The 24,161-nt window shown below is 36.4% G+C and overlaps 1 protein-coding gene across 2 annotated transcripts in view; it reads left to right on the forward strand.

Moving 5' to 3' along the window:
- grm2b (glutamate receptor, metabotropic 2b) overlaps positions 1-23,814 on the forward strand; it is a 53,264-nt gene extending 29,450 nt beyond the window's left edge. The window contains exons 5-6 of one of the 2 annotated variants that reach the window (XM_088090012.1): positions 3,945-4,143; positions 15,404-15,493. In XM_088090012.1, the coding sequence (XP_087946138.1) occupies positions 3,945-4,143; positions 15,404-15,447 (243 nt within the window). In that variant the 3' untranslated portion in view covers positions 15,448-15,493. Of the gene's footprint in view, positions 1-3,944; positions 4,144-15,403; positions 15,494-22,851 lie in introns of those variants that run through there. The other variant, XM_088090006.1, reaches the window with a different exon arrangement.
- The last annotated feature ends 347 nt before the right edge of the window (positions 23,815-24,161 follow it).

The raw sequence follows: 24,161 nt of genomic DNA on the forward strand, positions 1-24,161 counted from the left end.
GGAAAGTTCCCAAGCCCACAGTTTTGGGATAATGTAAACAACGTCTATAAATGACTATCCCTAGTGTGTTTATCATTCCTAAAGAAGAGGGTGTCACTTTCACATTCCATTTGATCACTGTCACCCAGAGCCTTGAAAGAGCGAGCTTTCGTTTCATGTGGGCTGAAGGATCTTTCAAGACGAGAACAAAGACTCTGGAGACAGATAAGGCTGAAATATACAGACAGAAATAATTAATGACAGTCAAACTGATTCATTCACTTGCGGCATCGCTAAATGCTTAATGACACATTTCAAGTGCAAACGATGATTTCTGGAGATTTATTGTAGTTTTTGTTATTTGATGCTAAGACTTAATCACAATTGGCCCTATGTAGCAATCTCACCAAGTAGTATTATGACCTGTAGTCAAAAATAAATGCAGTGTGCTGGCTCATTTAGTGGCGGTGCCTCTCTAATCGTCGGAGGGGAAATGGCATATCTACTGCAGAGTTGTCACAAGGGGATAAAGTTTTGTAGCCTTTAGCCTTCACACAAATGCTAAAGGTTGCATTTACCCTGCATCACATAAACAACATTGAATTAATATGCATAGCTATTACTGGACTTGTTTGAAATGCAGCAGCAGGCCAAAAAATTTGAATATACATTTTGTTTTTCCCAAGTATAAATGTATAGCTGCAAGGACAGATTAATGTATTTACCCATGCAGTGTAAAGGAAGACAAAAACACAAAATAACGGGCATAAAGCCGACAGACTATGTAAGTTATGAGCGCCAGTGCCTTGGGCAGACTCAAGGCTACTGCCATAGCATTTGGTCTGGATGTGCAACAAGGCCTTTGTTGTGCAAACAGATGGGGGGGGGGGCGTCTAGATCACACAAGCTTTGTATCATCATGAGGTACCTCGGGCTCTTCATGTCTGTAGTGATCAGCCATTCTGCCACCTAAGCCGTGAACCCAAAACCTTTACCTTTCCTGATCTCTGGTGGTATTCATGAGACCACGGCCAAACATTGTGGAATATGCGCCTTCATACTGGAGAAGCAGCACACAGAGTAATTGAAAGAATGAGAGGTTTGGCACTGCAACAGAGACCTTGGTGATTTGGTTCTGTGTGACACCAATAATAATGGCTGTGGGCTCAGTTGCCACATTTCAAATTAGGGTTGGATAGCAGAGAAATATTCTAATGAGAGACTACAGCCTTGTTGCCCAGCGAATCATGATGAACTCAAGGTTTCACAGATGGATACAGATATTCTCTCATCTTCAGAAATATGGAAATTATTTCAGGTCTCTTTGGCCTGCATATTTTATTCATCTTATTTGATCAAAAGTAAAAAAAAAAAAATCATCATTTTGGAAACAGTCAATGCCTAACTATATACTGATTACCTATGCATACATTCTTTATTTTCAAATAGATTCTCAAAGTAGGAATTGCAGTAAATTAAAATACCAAATGATAGAAGACAAGAAAAGTGTAAAAAAAAATTAAATTAATAATATGAAGTTAAATCCAAAGTAATATGCAAATATCTCTTGAAAAAGTATACAGTGTATTTAACAACCCATAAAATTAATGATAAAAGATTCATAAAGGCACTGAGCACTTAATAAAGCAAAAAGTGTAACCCTCGTTCTCTTTGCTGTCAGTTTTAAAGTACGAACACAGAAGACTTCACACTGCAGTATGTCCTATAATGATGCTTAATAATTATTTGTATAAAGAACTGTTAAATAGAAATAGCTTTATGCCTGAGAGACATTAGAAGCTGCAGACAAAAGACAAGTGATATTTCCTGCGGTCCTGGCTGTGTTTTCACCAGTTATTGTTGTAGTCTAGAGTTTAAATTTATGAGGGCTTTTGCATATTTCTGCAGTGTTGTTGCGCAGTATGTTTAGGAGGGATTTCACTTCATGCTGTGGTTCTGCAAATAGAAGTTCCTGGACTGCAGGGGTAACCAGTGGGGTGGGAAGAGATGCTGCTCTGGAAGATGACCCCAGCAGTCAGCTCACATTAGCAGCTGAAATATGACTAACAAGGCCCTGACTTTCCAGGACAGCCAGCTGTGCTTTTTCCACATCCTTCCTCTTGCACTTTTATTCATGCACATACAGATAAACAATTAGAATTGCTAACATTCATAATTAAAAACTTCACACACACACACACACACAACTGAAAATGGAAATGTGGTCAATAATACTAGAATAATAACTGCATGAGACATTTTTGTTTTGGTTAGTGGTATGACTGCAGGATATAGACACTTAGGGCAAATTTATGCAATTCTAAGTTTTGCAAGTTTAAAAGTGACTAATTACAGTCACAGCGCATTATCCATCATATCATAGCAAAAAACGTGAAACAAATCAAAATTGCAGTTATAACACACCCCTTTAACATTTTTAGGTCCAGTGTGTAGGATATGGTGGAATATATTGGCAGAAAAGGAACATGATACAATAAAAATGTTTTATTTAGTTTTTAATCAGCAGAAAATAATAATTCTTATGTTTTTGTTATCTTGTAATGAGACATTTATATCTACATAGGGGTCCTTGTCTATGTAGTTCACCATGTTGCATTGCCCTGTTTCTACAGCAGCCCAGATGAACAAACCAAAGGCTGCCTCTAGATAGGGCCATTTGCATTCGAAAATCACTTCTGTTTTTTCTTTTTTAAAATGTGAAACTCCTTCAATCAATGTCTTTACTGGTTTAAATCATCATTTCTATTTGTTTTTGAGAGAAGGAGACCTGCGGATAATTGGGCTCTTGGTAAAAACCTCCTGAACATCTTGATCTTAGGCTATCAGAAAATAAAGGTGACATACATTAGCAGATAGTGTGGCTAGCAGCCCAAGTGTGGAGCCAAACAGTGTAGAAGAAACACTGATGTCTAACTTTAATCAGAATCTGTTCTATTTGTAGTACATTTGCATATACAAGGAATTTGACTTGTGTTTTGGTGTAAAACAATTAACATAAAGGGAGAATAAAAAGATACAGAATTTAATAGTATAAGAGATAAGAATATAGGAGCAATTTCAAAATATAAAAATGAAAAACAGAATATAAAGAACAGAAAATGTATGTACAAAAGGTGCAATGGAGGAAGTACAGATGTACAGAAGTTGGTTTTACAGTGCATATATCTACAGTCTAAATAAATAAATTAAACGTCTTTATTCAGTGTTTTTGCCAATTTAACTCACATGTTCTGTTTGTTTTGGGGAGGATGAGACCTCTGCAGATAATCTGGCTCCCAGTTAAAACCTCCTGAACAATAAACACTGAAGGAATTCCAACTGGGAGAATTTTCATTTAGTTGCAATCTGCCGTCCTTACCACTATATGCTGCTAAATCTGCCCTAAATCCTACACTGTTTTCCTTTAACTCTGGAGAGACCTAATAAGATAATGTTGATCATTCATGTATTTATTTGCAACACAAAATAAGTGACAAGTGAGTAATTAGGATGTGGCAGAAAAGATAAAGCACATGACGATAACTTGTGACTCTCATACTAAACCAGGTCAGGTAAGAGAAGTAAGAGGAGAAGTGTTTTGTGTACTGAAAGACAAGGATATAATGAACAGCACATATGTACAGTATTCATTTTACAGGGAAGTTAAGATTGGTTTGGAGCTGTTGGTTAGATGATTTAGCACAAAAGGGGCAAGAGGAAACTTCAGAAACTGTTATTTTTTTGTATTTAGGCGTCACCACAGCAGGAAATAAATATAACTGTGAACTGTTGGATCAAAGGCTGTAGTGAAGTAACAGGTGTCTGTGTCTGTGTCTGTCTGTCTCTCTGTCTGTCTGTGTGAAGGGTGCTGGGGGCCAGGTGGCCTTTGAACAAACTTCATTTGTCCTTTTCAAGACAAAAGAAAGAAATCCAAGTGCAGACTGATACTCTCTGTCTCCTCACAGGTGCAGACCACCACCATGTGCATCTCCGTCAGTCTGAGTGGTTCGGTGGTTCTTGGCTGCCTCTTTGCCCCCAAAGTCCACATCATCCTGTTTCAGCCCCAAAAAAATGTGGCCTCTCTCAGAGTCACAGCCAACCGCTTCAGCGCCGCAGTGTCCGCCTCCGCCTCTGCCTCCGCTCCCAGCTCCAGCTACTCGAAAGGTACAAGTATCCACTATATTGGGTACTCATATCTCTGTCTAGTACTGTAAAGAAATAGTAAACAAAAATGACACTGCAATTTCTGCTGCAACCCTTAAAGCTAGCAACAGTTTAGGTTTGCAAAACAGGACATATTAGTAAAAACAATGCAGTCAATAAGTGGATTGCATCCTGATGTACATTTAGGTGTTACAATATTTATACCACCAAAAATAAAACAATGTGACATTATTTACTTTTTTTCCCAGCCTTTTTTTCCTCTTTTGGCTAAGCAATTAAAATCCAGTCATTACATTTATTTTATGTTGGATAAGAGTCAGTCTTATCTAAAGCTCATTAATAAACTTCCGACTAATTCACAGCATAAACTTTATAAATAAAAAGACACTAAAGTTAACACAGGCTGTAAGTTTAACTTACAAAAAGCAAACTTAACTTGTTTGTCCAAACGTTTGAAGGGACAGTTCACCCTAAAAGCAAGCCATAGAGATGTCTGCCTTCTCTCTAATATAATGAAACTAGATGGTACTCAGCTTGAGGTGCTCAAAGAATCAAAATAACATACAAAATATGTTTGAAAAAACTCAACAGCAATGTTTCTTTCCAGAATTCATGACCTGGTTACTCAAGGCTATAGTATGGCAAAGATGTCAAAATATGACATATCCCAAAAAAGGCTGAAAACCACATTAAACCACATGAAATAGTGTTCCAAGTCACGCTGTAGCATAGCAAGTTGCAAAAAGGGCCGAAAACACCATAATTTGGCATGTGGAAAAAATGACCGAAAATGCAAGGCTATAGTATGGCAAAAAACTCAAAATATGGCATGTCCCAAAAACAGCTGAAAACCACATTAAACCACATAAAGTAGCCTTCCAAAACACGTCATAGCACAGAAATTTGCAATAAGGGCCATAAACACTATCATTTGACAAGTTGTAAAAATGACCGAAAATGCAAGGCTATAGTATGGCAAAAATGTCAAAATATGACATGTCCCAAAAACTGCTGAAAACCACTTAAAACTGCAGAGAATTGCCTGCAGATGCACGCCATAGCATAGAAAGTTGCAAAAAAGGCCAAAAACACCATAATTTGGCATGTGGAAAAAATGATCGAAAATGCAAGGCTGTAGTATGGCAAAAAACTCAAAATATGGCATGTCCCAAAAACAGCTGAAAACCACATTAAACCACATAAAGTGGCCTTCCAAAACACGTCATAGCAAAGAAATTTGCAAATAAGGCCGAAAACACCATAATTTGGCATGTGGAAAAAATGACAAAAAAATCCAAGGCTATAGTATGGCAAAAATGTCAAAATATGACATGTCCCAAAAATAGCTGAAAACCACTTAAAACTGCAGAGAATCGCCTGCAGATGCACGCCATAGCATAGAAAGTTGCAAAACAGGACAAAAACACCATAATTTGGCATGTGGAAAAAATGATCGAAAATGCAAGGCTATAGTATGGCAAAAATGTTAAAATATGGCATGTCCCAAAAACAGCTGAAAACCACATTAAACCACATAAAATACCCTTCCAAGACAAGCAGAAGCACAGAAATTTGCAATAAGGGCCAAAAACACTATAATTTGGCAAGTTGTAAAAATGACCGAAAATGTAAGGCTATAGTATGGCAAAAATGTTAAAATATGGCATGTCCCAAAAACAGCTGAAAACCACATTAAACCACATAAAATAGCCTTCCAAGACAAGCGGTAGCACAGAAATTTGCAATAAGGGCCAAAAACACTATAATTTGGCAAGTTGTAAAAATGACCGAAAATGCAAGGCTATAGTATGGCAAAAATGTCAAAATATGACATGTCCCAAAAATAGCTGAAAACCACTTAAAACTGCAGAGAATTGCCTGCAGATGCACGCCATAGCATAGAAAGTTGCAAAATAGGACAAAAACACCATAATTTGGCATGTGGAAAAAATGACCGAAAATGCAAGGCTATAGTATGGCAAAAATGTTAAAATATGGCATGTCCCAAAAACAGCTGAAAACCACATTAAACCACATAGAATACCCTTCCAAGACAAGCAGTAGCACAGAAATTTGCATAAGGGCCATAAACACTATCATTTGACAAGTTGTAAAAATGACCGAAAATGCAAGGCTATAGTATGGCAAAAATGTCAAAATATGACATGTCCCAAAAACTGCTGAAAACCACTTAAAACTGCAGAGAATTGCCTGCAGATGCACGCCATAGCATAGAAAGTTGCAAAAAAGGCCAAAAACACCATAACTTGGCATGTGGAAAAAATGATTGAAAATGCAAGGCTATAGTATGGCAAAAATGTCAAAATATGACATGTCCCAAAAACTGCTGAAAATAACATTAAACCACATAAAGTGGCCTTCCAAAACACGTCATAGCAAAGAAATTTGCAAATAAGGCTGAAAACACCATAATTTGGCATGTGGAAAAAATGACAAAAAATCCAAGGCTATAGTATGGCAAAAATGTCAAAATATGACATGTCCCAAAAATAGCTGAAAACCACTTAAAACTGCAGAGAATTGCCTGCAGATGCACGCCATAGCATAGAAAGTTGCAAAATAGGACAAAAACACCATAATTTGGCATGTGGAAAAAATGACCGAAAATGCAAGGCTATAGTATGGCAAAAATGTTAAAATATGGCATGTCCCAAAAACAGCTGAAAACCACATTAAACCACATAGAATACCCTTCCAAGACAAGCAGTAGCACAGGAATTTGCAATAAGGGCCATAAACGCTATCATTTGACAAGTTGTAAAAATGACCTAAAATGCAAGGCTATAGTATGGCAAAAATGTTAAAATATGGCATGTCCCAAAAACAGCTGAAAACCACATTAAACCACATTAAATGGCCTATCGAGACACGCCAAAGCATAGAAAGTTGCAAAACAGGACAAAAACACCATAATTTGGCATGTGGAAAAAATGTGCGAAAATGCAAGGCTATAGTATGGCAAAAAACTCAAAATATGGCATGTCCCAAAAACAGCTGAAAACCACATTTAACCACATAAAATAGCCTTCCAAGACAAGCGGTAGCACAGAAATTTGCAATAAGGGCCAAAAACACTATAATTTGGCAAGTTTTTGGGACATGTCATATTTTGACATTTTTGATGCCAAATTACTACTATGCCTTCTGCATTTCGATCATTTTCATGCCATACATGCCATACTATTTGCATTCATTTGCCTGTTTTGCAACTTTCTATCTCGATAGTTGGTTTAATGTGGTTTTCAGTTTTTGGGACATGCCATATTTTGAGTTTTATACTAGCCTTGCATTTTCGGTCATTTTTACACCTTGCCAAATTGTAGTGTTTTTGGCCCTTATCGAAAATTCCTGTGCTACTGCTTGTCTTGGAAGGGTATTTTATGTGGTTTAATGTGGTTTTCAGCTGTTTTTGGGACATGCCATATTTTAACATTTTGCCATACTATAGCTCATGTCATTTACATAAATTATGGTGTTTTCTCCTGTTTTGCAACTTTCTATGCTATGGCGTGCATCTGCAAGGCGATTTTATTTTAAGTGGTTTCAGCTATTTTGGGACATTATAACATTTTTGCCATACTAGTTGCATTTTCATTTTACATTTATGGTGTTTTTGTCCTTTCTTGCAACTTTCTATGCTATGGCGTGCATCTGCAGGCAATTCTCTGCAGTTTTAAGTGGTTTTCAGCTATTTTGGGGACATGTCATATTTTGGCTATAGTATGGCAAAAAACTCAAAATATGGCATGTCCCAAAAACAGCTGAAAACCACATTAAACCACATTAAATGGCCTATCGAGACACGCCAAAGCATAGAAAGTTGCAAAACAGGACAAAAACACCATAATTTGGCATGTGGAAAAAATGACCGAAAATGCAAGGCTATAGTATGGCAAAAATGTTAAAATATGGCATGTCCCAAAAACAGCTGAAAACCACTTAAAACTGCAGAGAATTGCCTGCAGATGTACGCCATGGCATAGAAAGTTGCAAGAAAGGCCAAAAACACCATAATTTGGCATGTGGAAAAAATGATCGAAAATGCAAGGCTATAGTATGGCAAAAAACTCAAAATATGGCATGTCCCAAAAACAGCTGAAAACCACACTAAACCACATAAAATAGCCTTCCAAGACAAGCAGTAGCACAGAAATTTGCAATAAGGGCCAAAAACACTATAATTTGGCAAGTTGTAAAAATGACCGAAAATGCAAGGCTATAGTATGGCAAAAATGTCAAAATATGACATGTCCCAAAAACTGCTGAAAATAACATTAAACCACATAAAGTGGCCTTCCAAAACACATCATGGCAAAGAAATTTGCAAATGAGGCTGAAAACACCATAATTTGGCATGTGGAAAAAATGACAAAAAAATCCAAGGCTATAGTATGGCAAAAATGTCAAAATATGACATGTCCCAAAAATAGCTGAAAACCACTTAAAACTGCAGAGAATCGCCTGCAGATGCACGCCATAGCATAGAAAGTTGCAAAACAGGACAAAAACACCATAATTTGGCATGTGGAAAAAATGACCGAAAATGCAAGGCTATAGTATGGCAAAAATGTTAAAATATGGCATGTCCCAAAAACAGCTGAAAACCACATTAAACCACATAAAATACCCTTCCAAGACAAGCAGTAGCACAGAAATTTGCAATAAGGGCCATAAACACTATCATTTGACAAGTTGTAAAAATGACCGAAAATGCAAGGCTATAGTATGGCAAAAATGTCAAAATATGACATGTCCCAAAAACAGCTGAAAACCACATTAAACCACATAAAATAGCCTTCCAAGACAAGCGGTAGCACAGAAATTTGCAATAAGGGCCATAAACACTATAATTTGGCAAGTTGTAAAAATGACCGGAAATGCAAGGCTATAGTATGGCAAAAATGTCAAAATATGACATGTTCCAAAAATAGCTGAAAACCACTTAAAACTGCAGAGAATTGCCTGCAGATGCACGCCATAGCATAGAAAGTTGCAAAAAAGGCCAAAAACACCATAATTTGGCATGTGGAAAAAATGATTGAAAATGCAAGGCTATAGTATGGCAAAAAACTCAAAATATGGCATGTCCCAAAAACAGCTGAAAACCACATTAAACCACATAAAGTGGCCTTCCAAAACACGTCATAGCAAAGAAATTTGCAAATAAGGCTGAAAACACCATAATTTGGCATGTGGAAAAAATGACAAAAAATCCAAGGCTATAGTATGGCAAAAATGTCAAAATATGACATGTCCCAAAAACAGCTGAAAACCACATTAAACCACATAAAATAGCCTTCCAAGACAAGCGGTAGCACAGAAATTTGCAATAAGGGCCATAAACACTATAATTTGGCAAGTTGTAAAAATGACCGAAAATGCAAGGCTATAGTATGGCAAAAATGTCAAAATATGACATGTCCCAAAAACTGCTGAAAACCACATTAAACCACATAAAGTGGCCTTCCAAAACACGTCATAGCAAAGAAATTTGCAAATAAGGCTGAAAACACCATAATTTGGCATGTGGAAAAAATGACAAAAAATCCAAGGCTATAGTATGGCAAAAATGTCAAAATATGACATGTCCCAAAAACTGCTGAAAACCACTTAAAACTGCAGAGAATTGCCTGCAGATGCACGCCATAGCATAGAAAGTTGCAAAAAAGGCCAAAAACACCATAACTTGGCATGTGGAAAAAATGATTGAAAATGCAAGGCTATAGTATGGCAAAAACTCAAAATATGGCATGTCCCAAAAACAGCTGAAAACCACATTAAACCACATAAAGTGGCCTTCCAAAACACGTCATAGCAAAGAAATTTGCAAATAAGGCTGAAAACACCATAATTTGGCATGTGGAAAAATGACAAAAAATCCAAGGCTATAGTATGGCAAAAATGTCAAAATATGACATGTCCCAAAAATAGCTGAAAACCACTTAAAACTGCAGAGAATTGCCTGCAGATGCACGCCATAGCATAGAAATGCAAAAAAGGCTAAAACACCATAATTTGGCATGTGGAAAAAATGACAAAAATCCAAGGCTATAGTATGGCAAAATGTTAAAATATGGCATGTCCCAAAAACAGCTGAAAACCACTTAAAACTGCAGAGAATTGCCTGCAGATGCACGCCATGGCATAGAAAGTTGCAAGAAAGGCCAAAAACACCATAATTTGGCATGTGGAAAAAATGATCGAAAATGCAAGGCTATAGTATGGCAAAAAACTCAAAATATGGCATGTCCCAAAAACAGCTGAAAACCGCATTAAACCACATAAAATAGCCTTCCAAGACAAGCAGTAGCACAGAAATTATCAATAAGGGCCAAAAACACTACAATTTGGCATGTGGAAAAATGACAAAAATCCAAGGCTATAGTATGGCAAAAATGTCAAAATATGACATGTCCCAAAAACTGCTGAAAACCACTTAAAACTGCAGAGAATTGCCTGCAGATGCACGCCATAGCATAGAAAGTCGCAAAAGGCTAAAAACACCATAATTTGGCATGTGGAAAAATGACAAAAATCCAAGGCTATAGTATGGCAAAATGTTAAAATATGGCATGTCCCAAAAACAGCTGAAAACCACATTAAACCACATAAAATACCCTTCCAAGACAAGCAGTAGCACAGAAATTTGCAATAAGGGCCATAAACACTATCATTTGACAAGTTGTAAAAATGACCAAAATGCAAGGCTATAGTATGGCAAAAATGTCAAAATATGACATGTCCCAAAAACTGCTGAAAACCACTTAAAACTGCAGAGAATTGCCTGCAGATGCACGCCATAGCATAGAAAGTTGCAAAAAAGGCCAAAAACACCATAACTTGGCATGTGGAAAAAATGATTGAAAATGCAAGGCTATAGTATGGCAAAAAACTCAAAATATGGCATGTCCCAAAAACAGCTGAAAACCACATTAAACCACATAAAGTGGCCTTCAAAACACGTCATAGCAAAGAAATTTGCAAATAAGGCTGAAAACACCATAATTTGGCATGTGGAAAAATGACAAAATCCAAGGCTATAGTATGGCAAAATGTCAAAATATGACATGTCCCAAAAATAGCTGAAAACCACTTAAAACTGCAGAGAATTGCCTGCAGATGCACGCCATAGCATAGAAAGTCGCAAAAAAGGCTAAAAACACCATAATTTGGCATGTGGAAAAAATGACAAAATCCAAGGCTATAGTATGGCAAAATGTTAAAATATGGCATGTCCCAAAACAGCTGAAACTACATTAAACCACATAAAGTGGCCTTCCAAAACACGTCATAGCAAAGAAATTTGCAAATAAGGCTGAAAACACCATAATTTGGCATGTGGAAAAAATGACAAAAAATCCAAGGCTATAGTATGGCAAAAATGTCAAAATATGACATGTCCCAAAAACAGCTGAAAACCACATTAAACCACATAAAATAGCCTTCCAAGACAAGCGGTAGCACAGAAATTTGCAATAAGGGCCATAAACACTATAATTTGGCAAGTTGTAAAAATGACCGAAAATGCAAGGCTATAGTATGGCAAAAATGTCAAAATATGACATGTCCCAAAAACTGCTGAAAACCACATTAAACCACATAAAGTGGCCTTCCAAAACACGTCATAGCAAAGAAATTTGCAAATAAGGCTGAAAACACCATAATTTGGCATGTGGAAAAAATGACAAAAAATCCAAGGCTATAGTATGGCAAAATGTCAAAATATGACATGTCCCAAAAACTGCTGAAAACCACTTAAAACTGCAGAGAATTGCCTGCAGATGCACGCCATAGCATAGAAAGTTGCAAAAAAGGCCAAAAACACCATAACTTGGCATGTGGAAAAAATGATTGAAAATGCAAGGCTATAGTATGGCAAAAAACTCAAAATATGGCATGTCCCAAAAACAGCTGAAAACCACATTAAACCACATAAAGTGGCCTTCCAAAACACGTCATAGCAAAGAAATTTGCAAATAAGGCTGAAAACACCATAATTTGGCATGTGGAAAAAATGACAAAAAATCCAAGGCTATAGTATGGCAAAAATGTCAAAATATGACATGTCCCAAAAATAGCTGAAAACCACTTAAAACTGCAGAGAATTGCCTGCAGATGCACGCCATAGCATAGAAAGTCGCAAAAAAGGCTAAAAACACCATAATTTGGCATGTGGAAAAAATGACAAAAAATCCAAGGCTATAGTATGGCAAAAATGTTAAAATATGGCATGTCCCAAAAACAGCTGAAAACCACTTAAAACTGCAGAGAATTGCCTGCAGATGCACGCCATGGCATAGAAAGTTGCAAGAAAGGCCAAAAACACCATAATTTGGCATGTGGAAAAAATGATCGAAAATGCAAGGCTATAGTATGGCAAAACTCAAAATATGGCATGTCCCAAAAACAGCTGAAAACCGCATTAAACCACATAAAATAGCCTTCCAAGACAAGCAGTAGCACAGAAATTATCAATAAGGGCCAAAAACACTACAATTTGGCATGTGGAAAAAATGACAAAAAAATCCAAGGCTATAGTATGGCAAAAATGTCAAAATATGACATGTCCCAAAAACTGCTGAAAACCACTTAAAACTGCAGAGAATTGCCTGCAGATGCACGCCATAGCATAGAAAGTCGCAAAAAAGGCTAAAAACACCATAATTTGGCATGTGGAAAAAATGACAAAAAATCCAAGGCTATAGTATGGCAAAAATGTTAAAATATGGCATGTCCCAAAAACAGCTGAAAACCACATTAAACCACATAAAATACCCTTCCAAGACAAGCAGTAGCACAGAAATTTGCAATAAGGGCCATAAACACTATCATTTGACAAGTTGTAAAAATGACCGAAAATGCAAGGCTATAGTATGGCAAAAATGTCAAAATATGACATGTCCCAAAAACTGCTGAAAACCACTTAAAACTGCAGAGAATTGCCTGCAGATGCACGCCATAGCATAGAAAGTTGCAAAAAAGGCCAAAAACACCATAACTTGGCATGTGGAAAAAATGATTGAAAATGCAAGGCTATAGTATGGCAAAAAACTCAAAATATGGCATGTCCCAAAAACAGCTGAAAACCACATTAAACCACATAAAGTGGCCTTCCAAAACACGTCATAGCAAAGAAATTTGCAAATAAGGCTGAAAACACCATAATTTGGCATGTGGAAAAAATGACAAAAATCCAAGGCTATAGTATGGCAAAAATGTCAAAATATGACATGTCCCAAAAATAGCTGAAAACCACTTAAAACTGCAGAGAATTGCCTGCAGATGCACGCCATAGCATAGAAAGTCGCAAAAAGGCTAAAACACCATAATTTGGCATGTGGAAAAAATGACAAAAAATCCAAGGCTATAGTATGGCAAAAATGTTAAAATATGGCATGTCCCAAAAACAGCTGAAAACCACATTAAACCACATAAAGTGGCCTTCCAAAATACGTCATAGCAAAGAAATTTGCAAATAAGGCTGAAAACACCATAATTTGGCATGTGGAAAAAATGACAAAAAATCCAAGGCTATAGTATGGCAAAATGTCAAAATATGACATGTCCCAAAAACAGCTGAAAACCACATTAAACCACATAAAATAGCCTTCCAAGACAAGCGGTAGCACAGAAATTTGCAATAAGGGCCATAAACACCATAATTTGGCAAGTTGTAAAAATGACCGAAAATGCAAGGCTATAGTATGGCAAAAATGTCAAAATATGACATGTCCCAAAAACAGCTGAAAACTACATTAAACCACATAAAGTGGCCTTCCAAAACACGTCATAGCAAAGAAATTTGCAAATAAGGCTGAAAACACCATAATTTGGCATGTGGAAAAAATGACAAAAAATCCAAGGCTATAGTATGGCAAAAATGTCAAAATATGACATGTCCCAAAAACAGCTGAAAACCACATTAAACCACATAAAATAGCCTTCCAAGACAAGCGGTAGCACAGAAATTTGCAATAAGGGCCATAAACACCATAATTTGGCAAGTTGTAAAAATGACCGAAAATGCAAGGCTATAGTATGGCAAAAATGTCAAAATATGACATGTCCCAAAAACTGCTGAAAATAACATTAAACCACATAAAGTGGCCTTCCAAAACACGTCATAGCAAAGAAATTTGCAAATAAGGCTGAAAACACCATAATTTGGCATGTAAAAATGACAAAAATCCAAGGCTATAGTATGGCAAAAATGTCAAAATATGACATGTCCCAAAAATAGCTGAAAACCACTTAAAACGGCAGAGAATTGCCTGCAGATGCACGCCATAGCATAGAAAGTCACAAAAAAGGCTAAAACACCATAATTTGGCATGTGGAAAAAATGACAAAAAATCCAAGGCTATAGTATGGCAAAAATGTCAAAATATGGCATGTCCCAAAAACAGCTGAAAACCACTTAAAACTGCAGAGAATTGCCTGCAGATGCACGCCATGGCATAGAAAGTTGCAAGAAAGGCCAAAAACACCATAATTTGGCATGTGGAAAAAATGATCGAAAATGCAAGGCTATAGTATGGCAAAAAACTCAAAATATGGCATGTCCCAAAAACAGCTGAAAACCACATTAAACCACATAAAATAGCCTTCCAAGACAAGCAGTAGCACAGAAATTATCAATAAGGGCCAAAAACACTACAATTTGGCATGTGGAAAAAATGACAAAAAAATCCAAGGCTATAGTATGGCAAAAATGTCAAAATATGACATGTCCCAAAAATAGCTGAAAACCACTTAAAACTGCAGAGAATTGCCTGCAGATGCACGCCATAGCATAGAAAGTTGCAAAACAGGAGAAAAACACCATAATTTGGCATGTGGAAAAATGACCGAAAATGCAAGGCTATAGTATGGCAAAAAATGTTAAAATAGCATGTCCCAAAAACAGCTGAAACCACATTAAACCACATAAAATACCCTTCCAAGACAAGCAGTAGCACAGAAATTTGCAATAAGGGCAATATCACTATCATTTGACAAGTTGTAAAAATGACAGAAAATGCAAGGCTATAGTATGGCAAAAATGTCAAAATATGACATGTCCCAAAAACTGCTGAAAACCACATAAAATAGTATTTTGAGACATGTTATCGTGTAGAATGTTGAATGTTGAAAAAAGTCCAAAAACATTTTAATATAGCATGTTGAAAAAATGACAAAAACAACATAATATGGCTTTTAAACTTAAGCCTGGCTAACACTGATATTTCTCTTCTCTCAGGATCAGCCTCTAACTATGTGCCAGCAGTCTGTAATGGCCCTTGAGGTGGTGGACTCTACAACATCTTCTTTGTGAAAAAAGATTCCTCTCAAGCACGAGACCATCCATCATCCCTCCATCAAACAGGGGCTGTTTGACATAGCCCCATGCTATCCAACATGCTGCAGAGAGGCAACTGTCTGAGTAGACAGACTGACAGTGGTCAAAGCAATTCTTAACTGTGAAAGCTAAAATGATGTTCCTACAGTGAGCAGTATGTATCAAATGTAAAGCCTTTTTGTATAGATTTAATATGCTGTGATCTCCTTGGTTTACAGATAGATGTGTTTAAATGCACCGTGCCTTGTCCAAAAGAATCTTGTTGTCAAATGGGTGCTTGTGAAGCAATAGTGTTAAAAAAACAAAAGGCTGTTCTTACCTTGTTCTAACAGTGCTGTGAATATTATCCATATGTTGTAGACATTGACAAAATTGCTATGAAAAAATCTAGCCCTTGTGTTCTACAAAATATGTGACTAACATTAGTGAATGGCATGAAAAGTAGACAACTATACAATATAAAGGACGTGTGTACATGTAGACTGGTATAACAGTGTGTGCTTTCCTGTAATTTATGTAAATAAAATGTTTTTAAATATTAAAATGTTAGAATTTGGCTGTGTTTGCATTCACACTTGCAGTTCTTTACAAACTAAAGGTAGCTATTAGGAGACAACAGCTTTTGCATACCATGAAAACCAAATTAATCAGCCTATTAAAATTCAATTTACCATAAAGAAACATCAGATAAAGATATTAAGATTTACCTTTTTCTTTCCAACAGGTGCTGCATGATTTTTAATTCTGCTCTAATAAGACTTGTAATTGGTGCTCAGATCTCTAAGTTATAACTATTGCTGTAACTGCTAGTTGTGCAATTATACATGTATAGTGCCTATAAATGTATTCACCCAAGTTGGACTTTTTCATCTTTTATACTGATTGGAGTTTAGATATTAAATTATATTTACGATGTGTAAACAACCTGCCCACTGTCTGTCTGCCTGGTCTGTCTCTACAAATTCAATGTCTGCAGCCCATCCAGAAGTGACTTTAATTACAAAATGACAATGTTTTGTTCTGGAAGTTGACAATTTATGAACTTTTAAGAAATAAATTTATGTTTCAGTGAAAGAACACAATTACATACCAGTGATAAAGACAGCAAAACTTCTACCAAAACCTAAGCGGGTACCTGCAGGTAAAAAAAAGAAAAGTTCTCACATAGAACGACACAGACTTATCAAGCTTATGTTAATTATCTCCTTTGATAGAAGATTGGACCCAGGGTTATGAGGATGGTGATAATTCAATGCTTTTAACTGAAGGATTGCAGCACACTCATATGGCTGTACATTTTAGAAGTATGGCAAAAATTTCAAAATATTATATGAAAAAAAAGTATGTCACAAAAACAGCTGGAAACTGCCTAGAGTAGCCGGCTAATGCATGCCATTGCATAGAAAGCTGCAAAAAAGGGCCAAAAACACCATAATTTGGCATGTGAAAAAAAATGACCGAAAAAGCAAGGCTATAGTATGGCAAAAATGTGAAAAATATGACATGTCCCAAAAAACAGCTGAAAACCACCTTAAACTGCAGAGAATTGCCAGCAGATGCAGGCCATAGCATAGAAAGTTGCAAAAAGGGCCAAAAACACCATTCATTTAGCATTTGGAAAAAGCGACCGAAAATGCAAGGCTATAGTATGGCAAAAATGTCAAAATATGACATGTCCTAAAATCTGCTAAAAATAACATCTAACCACATAAAATTGCCTTCAAAGACAAGCAGTAGCACAGAAATTATCAATAAGGGCCAAAAACACTACAATTTAGCAAGTGGAAAAAATGACCAAAAATGCAAGGCTATAGTATGGCAAAAATGTCAAAATATGACATGTCCCAAAAACAGATGAAAACCACATTAAACTACATATTATACCCTATCGAGACACGCCAAAGCATAGAAAGTTGCAAAACAGGACAAAAACACCATAATTTGGCATGTGGAAAAAATGACCGAAAATGCAAGGCTATAGTATGGCAAAAATGTTAAAATATGACATGTCCCAAAAACAGCTGAAAACCACATTAAACTGCAGAGAATTGCCTGCAGACACACCATGGCATAGAAAGTTGCAAGAAAGGCCAAAACACCATAATTTGGCATGTGGAAAAATGATCGAAAATGCAAGGCTATAGTATGGCAAAAACTCAAAATATGGCATGTCCCAAAAACAGCTGAAAACCACACTAAACCACATAAAATAGCCTTCCAAGACAAGCAGTAGCACAGAAATTTGCAATAAGGGCCAAAAACACTATAATTTGGCAAGTTGTAAAAATGACCGAAAATGCAAGGCTATAGTATGGCAAAAATGTCAAAATATGAAATGTCCCAAAACTGCTGAAAATAACATTAAACCACATAAAGTGGCCTTCCAAAACACATCATGGCAAAGAAATTTGCAAATGAGGCTGAAAACACCATAATTTGGCATGTGGAAAAAATGACAAAAAAATCCAAGGCTATAGTATGGCAAAAATGTCAAAATATGACATGTCCCAAAAATAGCTGAAAACCACTTAAAACTGCAGAGAATCGCCTGCAGATGCACGCCATAGCATAGAAAGTTGCAAGAAAGGACAAAAACACCATAATTTGGCATGTGGAAAAAATGACCGAAAATGCAAGGCTATAGTATGGCAAAAATGTTAAAATATGGCATGTCCCAAAAACAGCTGAAAACCACATTAAACCACATAAAATACCCTTCCAAGACAAGCAGTAGCACAGAAATTTGCAATAAGGGCCATAAACACTATCATTTGACAAGTTGTAAAATGACCGAAAATGCAAGGCTATAGTATGGCAAAAATGTCAAAATATGACATGTCCCAAAAACAGCTGAAAACCACATTAAACCACATAAAATAGCCTTCCAAGACAAGCGGTAGCACAGAAATTTGCAATAAGGGCCATAAACACTATAATTTGGCAAGTTGTAAAAATGACCGGAAATGCAAGGCTATAGTATGGCAAAAATGTCAAAATATGACATGTTCCAAAAATAGCTGAAAACCACTTAAAACTGCAGAGAATTGCCTGCAGATGCACGCCATAGCATAGAAAGTCGCAAAAAAGGCTAAAAACACCATAATTTGGCATGTGGAAAAAATGACAAAAAATCCAAGGCTATAGTATGGCAAAAATGTTAAAATATGGCATGTCCCAAAAACAGCTGAAAACCACTTAAAACTGCAGAGAATTGCCTGCAGATGCACGCCATGGCATAGAAAGTTGCAAGAAAGGCCAAAAACACCATAATTTGGCATGTGGAAAAAATGATCGAAAATGCAAGGCTATAGTATGGCAAAAAACTCAAAATATGGCATGTCCCAAAAACAGCTGAAAACCACATTAAACCACATAAAGTGGCCTTCCAAAACACGTCATAGCAAAGAAATTTGCAAATAAGGCTGAAAACACCATAATTTGGCATGCGGAAGAAAGGACAAAAATCCAAGGCTATAGTATGGCAAAAATGTCAAAATATGACATGTCCCAAAAACAGCTGAAAACCACATTAAACCACATAAAATAGCCTTCCAAGACAAGCGGTAGCACAGAAATTTGCAATAAGGGCCATAAACACTATAATTTGGCAAGTTGTAAAAATGACCGAAAATGCAAGGCTATAGTATGGCAAAAATGTCAAAATATGACATGTCCCAAAAACTGCTGAAAACCACATTAAACCACATAAAGTGGCCTTCCAAAACACGTCATAGCAAAGAAATTTGCAAATAAGGCTGAAAACACCATAATTTGGCATGTGGAAAAAATGACAAAAAATCCAAGGCTATAGTATGGCAAAAATGTCAAAATATGACATGTCCCAAAAACTGCTGAAAACCACTTAAAACTGCAGAGAATTGCCTGCAGATGCACGCCATAGCATAGAAAGTTGCAAAAAAGGCCAAAAACACCATAACTTGGCATGTGGAAAAAATGATTGAAAATGCAAGGCTATAGTATGGCAAAAAACTCAAAATATGGCATGTCCCAAAAACAGCTGAAAACCACATTAAACCACATAAAGTGGCCTTCCAAAACACGTCATAGCAAAGAAATTTGCAAATAAGGCTGAAAACACCATAATTTGGCATGTGGAAAAATGACAAAAATCCAAGGCTATAGTATGGCAAAATGTCAAAATATGACATGTCCCAAAAATAGCTGAAAACCACTTAAAACTGCAGAGAATTGCCTGCAGATGCACGCCATAGCATAGAAAGTCGCAAAAAAGGCTAAAAACACCATAATTTGGCATGTGGAAAAAATGACAAAAAATCCAAGGCTATAGTATGGCAAAAATGTTAAAATATGGCATGTCCCAAAAACAGCTGAAAACCACTTAAAACTGCAGAGAATTGCCTGCAGATGCACGCCATGGCATAGAAAGTTGCAAGAAAGGCCAAAAACACCATAATTTGGCATGTGGAAAAACTGATCGAAAATGCAAGGCTATAGTATGGCAAAAACTCAAAATATGGCATGTCCCAAAAACAGCTGAAAACCGCATTAAACCACATAAAATAGCCTTCCAAGACAAGCAGTAGCACAGAAATTATCAATAAGGGCCAAAAACACTACAATTTGGCATGTGGAAAAATGACAAAAAATCCAAGGCTATAGTATGGCAAAAATGTCAAAATATGACATGTCCCAAAACTGCTGAAAACCACTTAAAACTGCAGAGAATTGCCTGCAGATGCACGCCATAGCATAGAAAGTCGCAAAAAAGGCTAAAAACACCATAATTTGGCATGTGGAAAAAATGACAAAAAATCCAAGGCTATAGTATGGCAAAAATGTTAAAATATGGCATGTCCCAAAAACAGCTGAAAACCACATTAAACCACATAAAATACCCTTCCAAGACAAGCAGTAGCACAGAAATTTGCAATAAGGGCCATAAACACTATCATTTGACAAGTTGTAAAAATGACCGAAAATGCAAGGCTATAGTATGGCAAAAATGTCAAAATATGACATGTCCCAAAAACTGCTGAAAACCACTTAAAACTGCAGAGAATTGCCTGCAGATGCACGCCATAGCATAGAAAGTTGCAAAAAGGCCAAAAACACCATAACTTGGCATGTGGAAAAAATGATTGAAAATGCAAGGCTATAGTATGGCAAAAACTCAAAATATGGCATGTCCCAAAACAGCTGAAAACCACATTAAACCACATAAAGTGGCCTTCCAAAACACGTCATAGCAAAGAAATTTGCAAATAAGGCTGAAAACACCATAATTTGGCATGTGGAAAAAATGACAAAAATCCAAGGCTATAGTATGGCAAAAATGTCAAAATATGACATGTCCCAAAAATAGCTGAAAACCACTTAAAACTGCAGAGAATTGCCTGCAGATGCACGCCATAGCATAGAAAGTCGCAAAAAAGGCTAAAAACACCATAATTTGGCATGTGGAAAAAATGACAAAAAATCCAAGGCTATAGTATGGCAAAAATGTTAAAATATGGCATGTCCCAAAAACAGCTGAAAACCACATTAAACCACATAAAGTGGCCTTCAAAATACGTCATAGCAAAGAAATTTGCAAATAAGGCTGAAAACACCATAATTTGGCATGTGGAAAAAATGACAAAAAATCCAAGGCTATAGTATGGCAAAAATGTCAAAATATGACATGTCCCAAAAACAGCTGAAAACCACATTAAACCACATAAAATAGCCTTCCAAGACAAGCGGTAGCACAGAAATTTGCAATAAGGGCCATAAACACCATAATTTGGCAAGTTGTAAAAATGACCGAAAATGCAAGGCTATAGTATGGCAAAAATGTCAAAATATGACATGTCCCAAAAACAGCTGAAAACTACATTAAACCACATAAAGTGGCCTTCCAAAACACGTCATAGCAAAGAAATTTGCAAATAAGGCTGAAAACACCATAATTTGGCATGTGGAAAAAATGACAAAAAATCCAAGGCTATAGTATGGCAAAAATGTCAAAATATGACATGTCCCAAAAACAGCTGAAAACCACATTAAACCACATAAAATAGCCTTCCAAGACAAGCGGTAGCACAGAAATTTGCAATAAGGGCCATAAACACCATAATTTGGCAAGTTGTAAAAATGACCGAAAATGCAAGGCTATAGTATGGCAAAAATGTCAAAATATGACATGTCCCAAAAACTGCTGAAAATAACATTAAACCACATAAAGTGGCCTTCCAAAACACGTCATAGCAAAGAAATTTGCAAATAAGGCTGAAAACACCATAATTTGGCATGTGGAAAAAATGACAAAAAATCCAAGGCTATAGTATGGCAAAAATGTCAAAATATGACATGTCCCAAAAATAGCTGAAAACCACTTAAAACTGCAGAGAATTGCCTGCAGATGCACGCCATAGCATAGAAAGTCACAAAAAAGGCTAAAAACACCATAATTTGGCATGTGGAAAAAATGACAAAAAATCCAAGGCTATAGTATGGCAAAAATGTCAAAATATGGCATGTCCCAAAAACAGCTGAAAACCACTTAAAACTGCAGAGAATTGCCTGCAGATGCACGCCATGGCATAGAAAGTTGCAAGAAAGGCCAAAAACACCATAATTTGGCATGTGGAAAAAATGATCGAAAATGCAAGGCTATAGTATGGCAAAAAACTCAAAATATGGCATGTCCCAAAAACAGCTGAAAACCACATTAAACCACATAAAATAGCCTTCCAAGACAAGCAGTAGCACAGAAATTATCAATAAGGGCCAAAAACACTACAATTTGGCATGTGGAAAAAATGACAAAAAAATCCAAGGCTATAGTATGGCAAAAATGTCAAAATATGACATGTCCCAAAAATAGCTGAAAACCACTTAAAACTGCAGAGAATTGCCTGCAGATGCACGCCATAGCATAGAAAGTTGCAAAACAGGAGAAAAACACCATAATTTGGCATGTGGAAAAAATGACCGAAAATGCAAGGCTATAGTATGGCAAAAATGTTAAAATATGGCATGTCCCAAAAACAGCTGAAAACCACATTAAACCACATAAAATACCCTTCCAAGACAAGCAGTAGCACAGAAATTTGCAATAAGGGCCATAAACACTATCATTTGACAAGTTGTAAAAATGACAGAAAATGCAAGGCTATAGTATGGCAAAAATGTCAAAATATGACATGTCCCAAAAACTGCTGAAAACCACATAAAATAGTATTTTGAGACATGTTATCGTGTAGAATGTTGAATGTTGAAAAAAGTCCAAAAACATTTTAATATAGCATGTTGAAAAAATGACAAAAACAACATAATATGGCTTTTAAACTTAAGCCTGGCTAACACTGATATTTCTCTTCTCTCAGGATCAGCCTCTAACTATGTGCCAGCAGTCTGTAATGGCCGCGAGGTGGTGGACTCTACAACATCTTCTTTGTGAAAAAAGATTCCTCTCCAAGCACACGAGACCATCCCATCATCCCTCCATCAAACAGGGCTGTTTGACATAGCCCCCCATGCTATCCAACATGCTGCAGAGAGGCAACTGTCTGAGTAGACAGACTGACAGTGGTCAAAGCAATTCTTAACTGTGAAAGCTAAATGATGTTCCTACAGTGAGCAGTATGTATCAAATGTAAAGCCTTTTTTGTATAGATTTAATATGCTGTGATCTCCTTGGTTTACAGATAGATGTGTTTAAATGCACCGTGCCTTGTCCAAAAGAATCTTGTTGTCAAATGGGTGCTTGTGAAGCAATAGTGTTAAAAAAACAAAAGGCTGTTCTTACCTTGTTCTAACAGTGCTGTGAATATTATCCATATGTTGTAGACATTGACAAAAATTGCTATGAAAAAAATCTAGCCCTTGTGTTCTACAAAATATGTGACTAACATTAGTGAATGTCATGAAAAGTAGACAACTAGACAATATAAAGGACGTGTGTACATGTAGACTGGTATAACAGTGTGTGCTTTCCTGTAATTTATGTAAATAAAATGTTTTTTAAATATTAAAAATGTTAAATTTGGCTGTGTTTGCATTCACACTTGCAGTTCTTTACAAACTAAAGGTAGCTATTAGGAGACAACAGCTTTTGCATACCATGAAAACCAAATTAATCAGCCTATTAAAAATTCAATTTACCATAAAGAAACATCAGATAAAGATATTAAGATTTACCTTTTTCTTTCCAACAGGTGCTGCATGATTTTTAATTCTGCTCTAATAAGACTTGTAATTGGTGCTCAGATCTCTAAGTTATAACTATTGCTGTAACTGCTAGTTGTGCAATTATACATGTATAGTGCCTATAAAATGTATTCACCCAAGTTGGACTTTTTCATCTTTTATACTGATTGGAGTTTCGTGATATTAAATTATATTTACGATGTGTAAACAACCTGCCCACTGTCTGTCTGCCTGGTCTGTCTCTACAAATTCAATGTCTGCAGCCCATCCAGAAGTGACTTTAATTACAAAATGACAATGTTTTGTTCTGGAAGTTGACAATTTATGAACTTTTAAGAAATAAATTTATGTTTCAGTGAAAGAACACAATTACATACCAGTGATAAAGACAGCAAAACTTCTACCAAAACCTAAGCGGGTACCTGCAGGTAAAAAAAAGAAAAGTTCTCACATAGAACGACACAGACTTATCAAGCTTATGTTAATT

This window comes from Plectropomus leopardus, chromosome 2 (assembly GCF_026936395.1).
Source record: "Plectropomus leopardus strain MGB_pleo_1.0 chromosome 2, ASM2693639v1, whole genome shotgun sequence".
NCBI classification, from domain to species: Eukaryota; Metazoa; Chordata; class Actinopteri; order Perciformes; family Serranidae; genus Plectropomus; species Plectropomus leopardus.